Genomic DNA, 17,102 nt, shown 5'->3' with positions numbered 1-17,102 from the left:
AAATGGAGACTTTTTCTATTGCAAGTAAACCTCACTTGTGTATGCAGAATTTGCATTTTATACCTGTATCCATTTTAACAGACATGTATTTAGTAGTTTTTTTTATAGCTTCTTCTTGTGGGTGATAATTGCAGTTTGCAATTTATTTTTTGAAGATATTAGTCTTAGAGAACATTTACCATGAGGAATGTTTTATACTTATAGTTAGCATTTATCTTTTTTAAGTTACTGTATTTAAGTATGAAAAAATGAAGCCCAGACACAAAATAGAAGAAATCTTCCTTTGAGAGTAATGAATAAAATGTTGATTAGCATAAAAAGTAACATAATAAGTGTATTTTACCCCGGCCTTTTCTTAGCTCAAACCTTTTATGTTCTTATTAAAAATGAAATGGCAAGCACAATCGTCATGTCTTATATAATTCCAACATTTGGTGTTTATTTAAATCAGGCATATGTAGTGAGTTTAAAATATGTATTTTAGATATTTTTCAAATCTTGATTGGGAAGGCTTTGAATATACTCAGGAGACATGAAATCCTCTTGCTAATGTACTTTGATATACTGTAATGACTGGAAATGTTTAATGTTCAGGGCAATTGCTTTCAGAGTTAGCCTGATATCCCCAGACAGTCACTATCTATAAAGGTAATATTTTTCCTGTGGTAATTTATAAAAACCACCACAGATATGACCACAGGCTAAGCAAAAATGGGAAAATCAGTTGAACAGTCAGATCTTCCCCTGGATTCACAGTGCTCGATTCCCTTCCATATTGCTACTAGGAAAAAAAGAATCTCTTATTTAAGAAAATAATGTAGATCTGCCTTGAATCAACTTCATGGTATCCAGAGAGGTTCAGCAAAAGCTAGCGTCAAATTTTCTCTTACTTGAAACTAATAGTATTTTAAATGAACAAACTTTTAGCTCACTAATCCGTCTCATTAGGGAAAGTTGAACCTAGGCTATATTCTTTTGTGTTACGTATCTGTCTGGCATACAGCATCCAAAGAGAATGTCACCTTGCTTTCAGGCCATTCAAATTGAAATTGCAACAGAAACACTTCAAGAAGAAAATTAATAAATTGTAGAAAGTTGTCAAACTACTATTTTCAATTCCAGATGAATTTTGTGATATATGCTTTTCACTGAATTTCTGTCGAAATAAAGAAGAAAATAATTTGATAGTGCTAGAAGAAACTTACTAAACTTTATCTATTGCTTGGTTTTAATAAAATAAAAATTTAATGGCAATTGTCTTAGATGTATGTACTCTCTATTTGTAAAGTGTGATTTTCCTTAGTTTATTTTGTGAGAATAAGCTTAAAACTGAAAGTAGTTAATTTGTAGTCTGAGATCACTAGGGTATAAATTTCCTGGGTTTTCTTGGTCTCTACGTACATTAGGTCAATAGTGTAGTTAAGTAGGAACAATAATTCTGTGCTCTGTTTCAGGAGAAGAATTTGAATTCAGATTACCTTTCTTATAAAAAATGCAATAATATAACCTTCTGGAACATTTTTCTAGCAACATGTTACATGTATGGTAAATAGCTTATAAGTAATTACTACCATATAACATTTTCAACTAGTTTCTCTATTGTTAATTTTCCACTTGAGGGTTTATTCCAAAAGAAAAGAGAGAAAGGGAAAAAAATTTCCTACTTCTGTAAGTAATAGATTTTTTTTCTTACAATTTTAACTATTTAAATGAAAAGGATGATAGAACAAATACAACACATTAATAGGGGTGCCTGAGTGGATCAGTCCATTAAGCTTCTGACTCTTGGTTTCAGCTCAGGTCATGATCTCAGGATCCTGGGATTGAGCCCCAGGTCAGGCTCCCTGCTAAGCAATAAATCTGTCAGTGAATAGGTTTTTGGATAATCTTGAGAATAAGTTTTATTACAGCAATTTTCTTTGGTGTTTTATTTAAATATATATATAATATTCAAAAATAATATTCAGCAAAAAAATCTGTGGCAGCCTTATTTTTTAAACTTTTTTTATATACAAATGTTCATTTTAAAATAGAGCTACCTATTATTTGCTAGGTTCTCTGCTAGGCTTCGTAGGGGAGGATATACTATAGGTTGGTAAGTCATTGACCATGATAGCATTAACATTCCTTGGATGGACTAACTTTAGGCAGTTTATTCCTGACAATAGGCCCCTGAGGCCCTTTTCTTAGAGCACTTATTCTAGAAAACTTGCAGTTGTGAATTATTCTCTGCCCCTTTGAGATGTAAATTTTCTCCAGCTCTTACATTTTGCAGCCTAGGAATATCTTCCTCAAGGATCTGGAACCATCCCCCAGAAATTTAATCATCAAGGAAAGGTAGTCCATGGGACACCTGGGTGACTCAGTGATTGAGCATCTGCCTTTGGCCCAGGTTGTGGTTCTAGGGTTTTGGGATCAAGTTCCACATCAGGCTCCCCATAGGGAGCCTGCTTCTTCCTCTGCCTAGATCTCTGCCTCCCTCTCTGTGTCTCCCATGAATGAATAAATAAAATCTTAAAGAAGAAGAAAGAAAAAGAAAGGTAGTATATGCTTGTTTTAGACTCAATGGGAAGGTGGGAGCTCAGCTTTGGTAAGTACCACCTGGCAAATACGAATGGCCTAATCATATTGGCCAACATCCTCTATACTTTTCCATTAGTTTATACCAGAGCTTAAATCAACCCCTGCCTTTTGTTTCAGTGGAATTCAGTTCAATCTCTCTCCCCTATTGCGGTAGTTTTAAATAAATTCTTCCTTGCCTTTTTAACTGTCCAGTGCAATTTTTGTACCTGTTGTTTTTAGTTATGATGATTTATCTTATTTATTGCAAAAGACCATGTATATTTATTAAGAATTCTGAAAACTGAAAATAACTGTACTGCTTTTAACTGCTTTAAAGAAGTATTCTTAAAATTTATGTGGGCAGATATTCATTATGGCTAAAGGCATTATGTTCAGACAGTTCCATGAAATCACAGCATGACAGTACCGGAAAGGATCATCCGGATTATCTGTAACTCCTCATTTTAGTAGCTAAGGAATACAGATAGAGAGATGTTAATCAAATTGGCTAAGATTCCTAATAAAGTGCAATTCAATTAACTTAATTCAAATTAGCTAAATTAATTCAACTGTTCAATGAATTCAGGATACCTTTTCCTGAGATTTCTGCTGATATTTTTAGCCATATTCAGCATTTGGCAAGCTTTCTGTAGAGGTTCAGATAATAAATATTTTAAATTTGCTGGCCACATGGTCTCTGTAGCAACTACATAACTGTTGTTGTGGTGCAAGAGCAACCATAGATCATATGTAAATGCATAAGCTTGCCTGTGCTCAGAAAGCCCAGGAGGTTTTCCTGAACAATATGCTTTCCTGGCAGATCATTTTGCTACTTGTCGTGCATTTATTCCCTATTGTGGAATTCTCTAAGACCACCACAGTTCAAATTTGCAGCAAGAGAGTAGGCTAGGCTGCTCTGCCCTGGTGAGTTTTTAAATATCCATTTTATATAAAGGTAGGGTTCTTCAACCTTTTTTTTTCCTTTTTTTTTTCTTTTTTCAAGTTTCGATGTAAAACTGACAAATGTATTCCATTCTGGTGGAAATGTGACACTGTGGATGACTGTGGCGATGGATCTGATGAACCTGATGACTGTCGTGAGTACATTGGTGAATGTAGGAATTTAGAAGTTAGAGCTACTTATATCCCAGACCTTGAAAGTTGAAGTGAGACCTTAAATATTGCCTTTTGTTTTTACAAAATCTTTAAGTATACATCAGAAATTGTTACATTGTCTTGAGTATGTCTCTGTTAATTATTACATTTAGAATGATGTCATCAGCAATTTTGTCTTGAAGTTTCATTTGTCTTCAATTTTCTTACTAGAAGAAAAATTACACTCCTCATGCAATGATCAGTATAATGACAATCAGCATGATTTTGACTGGATAGATCACCATATTAGAAGTAAAAATGGGCAAAATGGGCAAATTCATAACAAATCTTACTGTTAAAGGATTAATCTTTCAACTACTTATCAGTTTTACACTACTGGAAATTCCTTAAAAGTGAGTTTTTTTTTTCAATATGAATCATTAGTTTGTTCTACTAATCATTCCTATACTCTTAGGAATTGCCTTAAAATGACTGCCAATTATATTTGGACTCAAACTGTGATTGGCATGGTTAGGTACCCTATACATATATATACACATGCATATACATATATATGTATATCTATATTTATATATTATATAAAGTGTATATTTTTATGACATCCTAAAAACTTGGGATGCCAGGGAATTCATGGTGCATCAGTTTAAACACATTTATTTTAAATGACATTATTGAAGTTTGCAAGTATGTGAATCTGGGATTAAATATTCCTACGTGAACCTGGGATTAAATATTTTCAATTATCTAAGATTCCTAAGAAAGTGTGATTCAATTAACTTAATTCAAATTAGCCAAATTAATTCAACTTTTTAATGAATTCAGGATACCTTTTTCCTGATATTTCTGATGATATTTTAGCCATATTTGGCATTTGGCAAGCTTTCTGTAAGGGCTCAGATAATAAATAGTTTAAACTTGCTGGCCATATATATATATGGCCCACGTGTATGTACATATATGTGTCTATACATTTAGCTATATTTGGTAACTTTGGTTTAATGGACAATCAGTATAACTATTTCTTGATAGACTTTTATAGTTCATTCCATGGGCAACTCCAATACTGTACTGTCAAGTGAAGATGCTTATAGTCAATCGTGATAATTCTCTCAAATTTCAGTGGATAGTTGCCATGATTTGGCCTTGACAACTGAGTTCAAGATCCCCAGGCTTGCACTAAAGAGAGATAGTATACTCTCTTAAGTAAAAGCTAGTTACTTTCTGCTGTAGAACTTTCTACCACATAATTACAAAACTGCTCTAAACTTAGGGCCTCTAGATAGTTACTTAGATGAGATATATTCCATCCTCTGCACTACCAAGTATATAAAACATATGAAGTTGTTTCCCATAGTTCATTTATAGCTTTGAAAGCAGCTAATAATATATTCAAGGAAAAGGAAAAAAGTTACAGAAGTCATCACTTTCCTAATATTCTCTTTATGTTTTTGAAAGTTTCATTGGTCTTTGATTTTTTTAAATACAGTTTTTGTTTTCACCATGATAGACATGTACTATGCCTGTACTGTACTGTACTATGCCTGAGTTATTCTTTTTTAAAGTTATTGAATTAAAAGGACTATCAAAGTAACAAGAAATTATATTGGTGACTAACTGAAAGTTACTCATTAAAAAAAAGTTATTGATTTCCCCGCAATAAAGTAAACTTTTGACAATACAATAAATTAACAAATACAATTTATTTTGTAATTTATGAAAATAAAGAACAAATATGTTAAATGAGCCCTGATAGTAAGATGACTTTTCCTGCCCATATTTACTCAAGTGTTCTCTGAGGAAATACCACCATAATGACCCGCAGACACAGTGTCTCCCAATGCTTTCCCTTCTAAACTATCTGCAGCTCCTGAGCTCTAACTTTAATCTTGCCTGGAATATCATGTTGTAACCATACTGATATAAAAAATTAACCAAAGATTTAGTATAATAAGTTTTTCACATTTATACACTTTCAAAATAGATGATGAACAAATATAACCTTAATGTCTTTTGAGGGGAAACAAAGAGACATCTGGTATCTAAGAGTCTCTATATCATCCTTATCCTGGTTAAATACCAATACTACATGTTTTTATTGGTGACATTATCTCTTGTGATCTTTCAGTAAATGATCTTTTACTTGGAGTCGACAGGTTAACAGCACTGAACATCTGTAGGCATGAAGCTTTACTTTAAGAGTTATGGTGAGGTGGAAAGTGATGTACAGGAGTCTGTGCAGCATTTAGAATTCATTTTTGAAGAGCTGCATCACCAAAATTTGTAGTACTAAGTTACTGGTAATACTTCTAATTTCATCTGAAAAGGTGGGGAAGCTTAATCCCAGGATGTTTCATATACTTGCAAACTTCAACAATGTTATTTAAATACACGTGGTTGAATTGATGCATCACGAATTCTCTGGCATCCTAAGTTTTTAATTACATTTTCTATGATGCTCTAGTACACCAAGGATCATTCTAAAGACACATTTAAAAGGTCAAATGGGCTTCCCAGCTATTTTCCAGGCATTGAAAGTCCTCTGAAATCTATAACTCTTCTTATGAGAAGGTTGTTTTGGTAGCAAAGGAATATTCAAGAAAATCATATATGAAGCAACAGTAAATAGAGGAAATGCACATGTCCAGAGTGTGAGAAAATTAAGTATCATACAGTTTCAGCATTTAGTGTGATTAGTAAATGTTATAGATTGAAGTTAAATGACATTTTAGAACTCACCTATGGAAGTCAAGCATATATTGAGTTATTTTTTAATATTAAGGAAATTTTTAATTAATATTATAAATATAAAAGAGTAATTTTCCAAAAAAGTTTAAAATATCACTTATTAATATTTGGTTGATTTATTTGAGCCAAAAGATAAATGTTTTAATACAAGCAACGTAGTTTCTGAGACGACTTCAGAATCAGATCTGGATCTAATTTCCAAATCTGGCCCTTGAAACTTGTACATACTTGGGTGAGTTATTAATATCCATGAGACTTAGTTTCATCATTTATAAAGTGGTTATGGTGATATTGAGATAAGAAGGTTATGATGAGATTCAATTAGTAGCTCTATGTGGAAGGACCTTACCTTGTTTCTGATAAAGAGTAGATATTCAATAGATCCTACTTTATTATGATGATTATTGTTATCATTCTTCCATATATAAACTCAAAAATAAGGCAAAATAATTATCACCTGGGATTTCTTCTGTTAATTTGTGAAATGTATTCTGGAGGCCATCTGAGTTGCTCATAGCTTAGCAGTACCATGTATCTGAATCCAAGAGCTATCTATGTGTAAGACATTCATGCTGTGCTCCAGGATATGTTTCATATAATGAAATAATAAATATCTGTAATGTCAGAAAAGCTCTATTTAAGAGGTCGTGAATGATGCTTGGCATTCGATGATACCTGTCTCTTTTCTCCCCTAGCTGAATTTAAATGTCAGCCAGGCCGGTTTCAGTGCGGCACTGGGCTCTGTGCTCTGCCTGCTTTCATCTGTGATGGAGAGAATGACTGTGGAGACAATTCGGATGAGCTCAACTGTGGTAGGTGATTACATTCTTAACCGAGAATATAAATCTAATTCTTACCTGATTTTGACTGCACTGATTTAAATTCAGACACAGGGACCCCTGGGTGGCGCAGTGGTTTGGTGCCTGCCTGCCTTTGGCCCAGGACGCGATCCTGGAGACCCGGGATCGAATCCCACGTTGGGCTCCCGGTGCATGGAGCCTGCTTCTCCCTCTGCCTGTGTCTCTGCCTCTCTCTCTCTCTCTCTCTGTGACTATCATGAATAAAAATTAAAAAAAAAATAAATTCAGACACAGTTTTCAGCACATATTTAATTGTTGTTGTTCTTTCCTTCTTTTAGACACACATGTCTGCCTGTCGGGTCAGTTCAAGTGTACAAAGAACCAAAAATGTATCCCAGTAAACCTCAGGTGTAATGGACAAGATGACTGTGGGGATGAGGAAGATGAAAGGGATTGTCGTAAGTCACCTGAGAATGTTCTGTCTTGTTTTACTTCTGAGTCTCGACTGATGTTGGTCTAAAAATTTTTATCGTGTACCATACATCCACACAATGTGGAAACACATAACAGCAATTGTGACAAAGACTTCCAAACTGACACCTTTGGTCACTTAAGAAGCTCTCTATAAAGAGTATAGAGAACATTAAAACATGGATGGTTTTTTTAAAAAACAAAAAGATTTTATTTATTCATGAGAGAGAAAGAGCAGGAGTGCACAAGGGAGCACACAAACAGGGGGAGGGGCAGGGGGAGGGGCACAAGCAGGCTCCCTGACCAGCTGGGAGCTCTACATGGGGCTTGATTTCAGGATATTGGGATCAGGACCCAGCCAAAGGCAGATGCTTAATCAACTGAGCCACCTAGGCACCCCATGGATGGTCTTCACTTAAAAAGCTACCTGAAGAGAGACACCTGGGTAGTTCAGTAGTTGAGTATCTGCCTCCTGAGTCCAGGGGTCGAGTCCCCCATTAAGTCCCCCATCGAGTCCCATATCGAGTCCCCTATCAGGCTCCCTATGAGGAGTCTACTTCTCCCTCTATGTCTCTGTCATTCTCTATGTGTCTCTCATGAATGAATAAATGAAATCTTAAAAAAAAGGTACCCGAAGATTAACGTGAAACAACATGCATTCATTCGTATCATCCTTAAGAGAAGAAGCAAAATCAGCATTATAGGTGACTATAGTGTTTTATTCATAAATTGATTTTTTTTTTTTTTGCCCACACTAAGCAGCCACGGGTAATTTTCTTCTACTGACTAATTAGTTACTTGAAATCAGCTCCGTTAACAAGAGATTGCTTTTTTCCTCATAAAATACATGTTGAATGTATGATGAGAACATCTGAGCAAAATAACCTAACAAAATTCTGTTAAAATTGTAAATAATACTCTATTTAATGTGTCTTAGCAAGCTACTTCAAAGGACAGTAGTAAAACATCTTCTATTCTTTTTATCTCTTATTTCCATCCCCCACCAATAAAATCAAACTAGATTAAATGGAAAGCAAAACAGTTTGTCATATACATATAGGCACATAGGCAGACACGCATGCACACACACATATACACGAACACATACAGAATCTGAACAATAAAGTACCTGCCAAGTTTCAGGGTTTCAACAGAACTGCTGCCAACGTTTCTGTCTTGCTGAGGTTTTATTTTATTCCTCTAAAACTTTTATCAGTAAATAATGTGCAGTGACCCAGCAATTTGATTAAGATGGTGCATTCAGAATAAAGTCGGTACCAGTTCTTTATGGTTAGTCATTCTAGGAGCTGATCCATTAAACTGACTAAGATTTGTGATGCAGTTTACAGTCAGACATTCATGTCTTCCCTCAAAAACTCAACACAACTAGAGATTTCGATAAGTTTTTTTGCTTTTTATTTCCTTATTCATGAATATCTTCTGATTTTAGTCCTTTTCTATTTATAGAAATGCATATGCATAAATTCTTACATTTATTTATCTGGTAAAATTATTCTGAAAGGCTCTGAATTCTTTATTTTTAAAATTAATTTCAAAATACAGGTAATCAAGGTGGCCTTGTTTTGAAAACTCTGATTTTTTTTATCCAATGCATCATTGCAGAAATATTTTTTATTTATTTCTACTGAAAAGAATATTTGGAATATATTATAGATTATGCAAGTTAAAACTCTTCACCTTCAGAGATTTATTAATTAAAAGATAATACATTTCCAGTTGATTATCTTAAGCATTTGTTTGTCTAATTGGTTTTTAGATAAACTGTTCTTATTGAAAGCTACATTTTAATAGATGTTTTCTCCTTAAGCCGAAAACAGCTGTTCTCCAGACTATTTCCAGTGTAAAACTACTAAACATTGCATTTCCAAGCTGTGGGTTTGTGATGAGGATCCAGACTGTGCAGACGCATCAGATGAGGCCAACTGTGGTGAGTGTTTTGTGACCCTGGATGGTACCTATTGTATTTGTATCATCATCTGACATAGCCACAGTGAAAGGGATTTGAACACAATTCTAATGAAGCCAGGGTCTCCCATGAGAAAGTTTTGTCTCTGCGTTCACAGAGTTGTGTGACCTCAGATTAGCTATTTTATAAAAACAATCTCAGGTTAGCCGTTTTTACCCAGAGAAGAATAAGGCAAAAGAATAATATTGCTGAAAATGACTCAAAACTATTTTTGATGAAATAGATGAATCTATAAGGTAGACTGAACTATCTCTTCTTGTGGCAGAGCATGCACATGATATTAGTATTTAATGAATAGAAGCAATGAGACATTCATTATCTTGGTGTTGTTCACAGAGACAATTTTTTTACTTAAATACATATAATTTTTCCATTTATTCAATGATTATTGGTCATTCATAAACATGGTAAAAAAAGAGAAAAGATAAAGTATCTGTTCTGTTTTAATAGATGACAATGATCACTTGTTAGCATTTGTTTCTGAAACATTTATCTTTTTACTTAAAATCAATACTTTTATTTACAAGAATTATTCCTTAATTAAAATTGTAGAAATGGAGAACATATTTATTTTGTTTAATGCATTTGATTCTATCTTGAAAATGTCAACAGGAAGACAGAAATGAAGATTAGTTGTCATATGTAATTCATTTTATCAACATTTATTAAATACTAATAGAGGCATTTCGTAGGTGGACATACCAAACTTGGCATTGTTGGGGAAGCAAAAAGTTATTTTATCTAGTAATTGATTAAGAAAAATAAAGATGGGGTGGCTCAGTGGCTCAGTCAGTTAAGTGTCTGACTCTTGATTTCAGCTCAGGTCATGATCTCAGAGTTGTGAGATCTAGCCCTGTGTCTGGCTCTGCAATGTGTGTGGAGCCTGCATGGAATTCTCTGTCTCCATTTCCCTCTGCCTCTCCCCTCTTCAAAGAAGAAAGGAAGGGAGGGAGAGAGGGAGGGATGGAATGAGAGAGGAAGGGAGAATGGGAGAGAGAAAGAGAGAAAGGGAGAAAGAAAAGGAAAGAAAGAAAGAAAGAAAGAAAGAAAGAAAGAAAGAAAGAAAGAACAGAAAGAAAGAAAGAAAAGAAAGAAGAAAGAAAGAAAGAAAGAAAGAAAGAAAGAAAGAAAGAAAGAAAGAAGAAAGAAAGAAGAAAGAAAGAAAGAAAGAAAGAAAGAAAGAAAGAAAGAAAGAAAGAAAGAAAGAGAGAAAGAGAGAAAGAGAGAAAGAGAGAAAGAGAGAAAGAGAAAAAGAGGGAAAGGCAAGTGTATTCAAACTGCATATAGGACTTCCAGGCTTCATAGACAAAATTGTGTTAAATTAATCTGCTATATTCCACAGCGCTCTGAGTTAACTCTTCTGAGGAAAAAGGAAATAATGAAAAACCTTTATGTTCTCTGAAATTCCATTTATACTGAACAAAATTCATGAGCTATAATGTGTAGTAATTGATAATCAAGTATCTTTAAGTGTTTTTACTACTACTGTCTTCCATATAACTGTGCCTTCAGAAGATGCAACCAAAACAGCTTACCACAGTATCATGAAACCACATTTACCATTTTGTGAAATTGGTATTCATAATGAATTCACAAAGCCTCAAACTATAGTCATCACTGATTTGTTCATAACTATTATTAAAGACTTTTGCAGACTAGTCTGTACTACTCGCAAGTTTGTTCTGTTGTCTCTAGCATTTTTTGTATACCAAAGAAAAATGGAATAATGATGTATATTAGCTAAATGAATACTTTTTCTGGAATATCTACAATTTGTTCTTCACTTAGATGTGCCTTAACTGTTGTTAATTATATTTTTCAACCTGATAATTATCAATCATTATAATCACAGTAAATCCTAATATTTATTTAGTGTTTACCATATAGCCCAGGAAATTTGTCAAAGACTTTATAGTCATTATCTCACATAATCTCTTTGCTGCCCCTATTTTATTGATGTAAATGAGTCCCAAGGGGACTGTGTGACTTACTGAAAATTCTACGGTTAGCAGGTGGTAGAACTGAGACTTTAATCAAGGGTTATTTCACACTAACACATCTATTCTGTGGACATAGTATAAAGCCACTTCATTCTTAAAAAAAAAAAAAAAAGATTTTTAAAAATTATTTAAGAGAGAGCATACATGCAGTAGAGAAGGGAGAGGAACAAGCAGACTCTACTGAGTACAGACCATGGCTTGGGCTTTGATCCCAGGACCCCAAGATCATGGCCAGAGCTTAAACCAAGAGTCAGATACTTAATCAACTGAGCCACCCAGATGCCTCTAAAGCCAACTCATTCATTATGTGTTAAGGGAAAAATATTCAAATGTTTTCTGATATAAAATTATATAGAATCCTCCCAGTCATAGTCATTGTTATAAGTTCCAGAACAGTATACAAACACATACATACATACAGTAAGAGGAAGAAAAGAGGTGAGAAGGTTGCCACCTGATTTGCCTATAAAATTTTGTTTTGGACAGGCATTAATTTTTTTAATAATTTTTTTAAAAAATATTTATTTATTTATTTCCTTATTTATTTATTTATTTATTTTTATTTACTTACTTACTTACTAATTTTCTATTTATTTAGAGCTCCAATGCTCCAGCTAGTGGAGAGGGAGTGGGAGAGAGAGAATCCCAAGCAGACTCTGAGTTAAGCCCCTCTCCAGAGATTTGGGTGGGTGGGGAGGGTGTGCTCTGAGGTCTCAGGACTCTGAGGACCTAAGGCAAATAAATCAAGAGTAAGCCCTTAACAGAATGAGTCAACCAGACACTGCAATTTGAAAAACTTCTACATCATAATTTAGTACAACATTTCTGAACTTTATTCCCTTTTTAAAGATTTTATTTATTTATTTATTTATGAAAGACACAGAAGGAGAGAGGCAGAGATATAGGCATAGGGAAAAGCAGGATCCCCACAGGAGCCTGATGTGGGACTCAATCCCAGGACTTGAGGATTATACCCCTAGCTGAAGGCAGAAGCTCAACTACTGAGCCACACAGGCATCTCTCAGTCTTCACTCTTGATGGGCTAAAAGGTCACCTCCTTCCCCTCTCCTCTGTCTTCAGTAAATGTAGAAGTGCCATATATTTTTGATAAGCTTGTTAACACCTTTGGGGGACAGTTCATTCACATTGGATACTTCCATTGACTGGGAAAAAACAAACAAAAACACTTATTAAAGATTAACCCTATCTAACTAAGGCTTTATTACTTGAATCTGAGTCATATGTGTCTTTGTGGAAACGGACCTTGCCTAGAATAGGAAGTAGATTTCACTATTTCTCCTGTCAAGTGTCCTCAGGGCCTAGCAAGATGTAGAGCAGATTTACATGAAGTGCTATTGAGTAACAGACCTGTTCTCTATCACAAAAACTCAATATGGAACTCATTTTCCTTGTAGTTGTCTTCTATACTTTCTCAGTCCACTTCTAAATCTATTTTTTTAAATATTTTATTTACTCATGAGAGACACAGAGAGAGAGAGAGAGAGAGAGAGAGAGAGAGAGAGAGAGAGGCAGAGACATAGGCAGAGGGAGAAGCAGGCTCCCTGCGGGGAGCCTATTGTGGGACTGGATCCTGGGACTCCAGGATCACACCCCGGGCCGAAGGCTGATGCTCAACCGCTGAGCAACCCAGGGGTCCCAATCCACTGCTAACTTCAGGGGCAGATTCTATTTTACTCTTGGAGGTCTCTTAGCTCGTACATCGTGTCTCAGCAGCAGTGTATCTACAGTTTTAGATCTAATGGGTTTCTGTCGATTCTAAAGTTCTAACATTGTAATTTGTTCTACCTTGACATATCCTAAATGAAACACTTCTTGTTGTTTTAAATTGCAAGAGTAATTGTCTCAGTAAAACCGAGACACTATGGAAAAGCCTAACAAAACAGAGCAGAATAAGTTGCGAACAAACAAAATGCACATGAAGTACCGGGGATTCAAATACCTTTAAATGTGTAAACATTTTAAAAATTATTTAATTTTTATATGTGTCAGAATACCATTTATTAAATTCTGTTCAGTGTAATTCTTGAGTTCTTATGAGTACTTGCAGATTTAACAACTAATATTCAACACATGTAAAAACTTTATGCTAATCTAGAATTTAAGGAGGCCTTAGATCCACTCTAAATAGATGTAAATTAGAGATGGTTTACGAATCTTGCTCCAATAGTTTATTCTTGGTGAGAGTGGATACAAATTTTAAAATTAAATTACATATTTTCCCATCTTATTACACATAGTTTTTGAGATGGCTAAATTTATGGGTCTGTAAAAACTGCATTTGGCACGTTTGGATTTAAATTCATAAATATTTTAAAAACATCTTTTAGCTCTACTTCTGTGCAAGTAAGGATTTAAATATATGCTGCCTTCGCATTTATGGCAAGACAGGTTCAACTTTGTTTTGTAAATTGTCAATAGTTATTATAAAATTACTTCTTTTCTGCTTGAAAGTATTTATTCATTCTTTCCAATATGCCCAGAGAAAAATAAGCTTTATAAAATGTAGGTCTCTACCTTTTATTAAATTATAGGTGTTGACTATTCTCAAAAGGCTGTTCCACTATTTATTACAATATTGGACAAATACCAGATCTGAATGCCTGACCAAAATACATGCAATACCTCAATTGTAGTAGCTCCAGGATTTTCACTTCAGATTTTAATTTCGAACTTTCTTCACCTTCTGCCTGTCATTTTCTATTTTGGAGAAGAAAATGCAGATTTGGGATTTGACAAATCTGTACTAGATTCATGCTTCTATTTTGTAATCAGAGTTGAAACTTTTCTATAATTTGACTCTTATATGATGATATCAGAATCCATGTCTTTTCGTTATGTCCTGTCTCCCCAGGTTATGGTTTACAAGCTCTGTCCCCTACATGTCTATGTGACATTCTTTTGGTCAGCTGTGCCACCTGGGTCAACTTCCTACTCGCACCACAGCTCTCTGGAATCCACTTTCTGCTATATTGGTCTTTCCTGTGGTCACGTTCCCTGCTTTCTTCTCCGGCATCCCTCCACTCTATGTGGAATTCTTGACAATTCTTGGTTCAGCATCATTTGCTGCTTTTGAGCTGTCTTGGTTTATAACCTGCTGCTTGGCTAATATTCTTAAAATAATGTGCTAGCTCTAATCATACTAGCTAGAGTTTAGGAGGGGAACTTGGGTTTCCTACAGCAGCTTTGTATTTACTGCAGCCTGGTTTCCCAACGTGATACTGAACACACTCAAACTAAAAGACAGAAGTGATTGATGTGTGCTTTTATTCCCCCCCTAGATCTTTGATGAGGAGATTTGGTCTACCTAATTTATACGAATATAAGAAACAGATGTTTTAAAGTTAAATCAAGTGTATATTAAATTATAAAATACTTCTACCATACAGACTTGTACAGAAAGTTACACAGTAAGCAATGTACCATTTTTAATAGATTTTTGACATTTGGCCTAAGGTATCATTTTTAAAACATTCAAACCCCTTGATAACATATAAAGCCCACCTCTATCCTCTCCCCTTCCTTGCTTCTCCTCTTTTGAAGTGGTTGTGTTTCGTTCACATGTTTTTTTTTTAACCTGTACTATATTTGTACATATTCATCAATATATACATAATCATTAATAGTATCTTAAAAGTTTACATAAATAGTATTGTCTTTCAATATTAAATTGAAGCTTGACATTTTCTAGTATTCCAGGGTATTAATGTGAATAACACATTTTCATACTGAAGGTTATTTTTACATGTTACGATTATTACATATTCATGGACAAATAAAGCACAAAACGTTTCATATAACATGCACTACAGACACCATGAAGTCTCGGTTCTCTGCTCAGATGCTCTGATCATCAACCTGCATGAAAGTTTATTCAAAGCTGTTGTGACAACATCCAGAGGCAGGAATCTGTTAACTGTTCAGTCAATATTAGGCTAAATTTCATGTACGATGGACGGCCTGGATTCTACTGAAGAGAGAAGCTCTGATATTGATGGTTGTAACTACAGTAAAATCATTTCTGATATTTGAAGTTAGTTATTTTCAAAATATTTACGTACTTGTACCTACAATAGCATTTAGCAAATGTTAGTTCCCTGACTTCAAGACAATCCCCGGGGTAAAGTTCTAAGCTCTTCGTATACGCAGGAAAGGATGATGCACTGAATTCTGTGTCTTGGAAAACAATTCACTTACATGCACTTAGTTAATGTATCTGTTTAGTGTTTTTAAACAGTGTTTTCTGAATTTAAATATAAGTTACAAATGTATGTATTGTATTTTGATTAGCAAACAAATTAGTGCTCTTAATGTCGTAGACTCACTCCTGACTTTAACTGACTGTTTTATGTACCTGATATTAGATGTTTCTCCCAGGATGTTTGGCATCTTTTTGAGATTAATTTGGATCGAGTCACGCTTATCTTCTCAGGAGTCTTGGCCTGTCCCATACCAATTGGATATTGTTCCTATGTCTTGAGGGTGTATTTACAACTGTGTTCTCCACTTAACTTGTGTTTTTATTTCTCACAATCTCTCAAGATCCAGAAATGGGCATTCTACTTTACCTAAAAGAAACTTCACCTACACAAATTTTATCATTGTTGAAGGGGCACTTGCCTACTCCACTCCTTACCCTGGCAAAATAGCTGTGGAACAATTCAATTCATGAGGGAGAGAAATGAAAACTACATTCCTTTACTGTTTGAGAAAATGTTTAATCTTATGCAAATTTGACCCCAGATAATTAGTAAGATAACAGTTAACAACAAACTCATAGAATCACTGTCTTTTAGAATATATTTTAGACATATTACCTGATATGTGTTATTGGAGTCTGTGTGATTTATACTCAATGTAATGCTGATAATTTTATTTTATTTTATAATCATGTATCTCTATATCACTACTTTAAAAACCAGTGTGGACATATGTCATCACCTTTCTTTTTTAAATAGAAATTTTCTAAAAATTATTCAACTTCTGCTACATTTCTGAACTTTTAAAGTAGTTACCATGAAAATAAATGAATTTTTTTGGAAAAGCGTGGTAATCTGGAGAGCTTCTTTTCTGAGCAAAAGTACATTCAGTAGGATGTATTATTATGCCAGTATTATATTATTATGTTTTAGGCAAATTTTTTGATGTATCATATGTTCTGCTTTCATCCATCTATTTGCTTGTTTTGCAATATTCAATCTTTTCTCCTTTTTCTGTCAATGAGATATCTCTCTCCTCTCTCTCTTTCTCTGTATGTGTATGAGAAAGACAAAGAAAGGAAAAATAATCTCTTATGCACTGAAATATTTTGGTTCCTATGGAGCCCTCAGAGGAGAGCCTCTCTGTATGAATAGAACCAGTAAACTGCCACCTAGTATTTATGTGAAGAAATGAATGACCTAC

At 34.4% G+C, this 17,102-nt stretch overlaps 1 protein-coding gene across 1 annotated transcript in view; it reads left to right on the top strand.

The window, feature by feature from the left end:
* Positions 1 to 17,102, top strand: part of LOC112912588 (low-density lipoprotein receptor-related protein 1B-like) — a 332,717-nt gene that overhangs the window by 142,625 nt on the left and 172,990 nt on the right. The window contains exons 23-26 of the mRNA XM_072745200.1: positions 3,566 to 3,659; positions 7,119 to 7,235; positions 7,562 to 7,681; positions 9,523 to 9,642. Of these exons, the coding sequence (XP_072601301.1) occupies positions 3,566 to 3,659; positions 7,119 to 7,235; positions 7,562 to 7,681; positions 9,523 to 9,642 (451 nt within the window). The remainder of the gene's footprint in view (positions 1 to 3,565; positions 3,660 to 7,118; positions 7,236 to 7,561; positions 7,682 to 9,522; positions 9,643 to 17,102) is intronic.

The sequence above is a fragment of the Vulpes vulpes genome, unplaced genomic scaffold, assembly GCF_048418805.1.
Source record: "Vulpes vulpes isolate BD-2025 unplaced genomic scaffold, VulVul3 Bu000000631, whole genome shotgun sequence".
NCBI lineage: Eukaryota > Metazoa > Chordata > Mammalia > Carnivora > Canidae > Vulpes > Vulpes vulpes.
The sequence above is the reverse complement of the archived record's forward strand: the minus strand, read 5'-3'. Positions and strand labels throughout refer to the sequence as shown.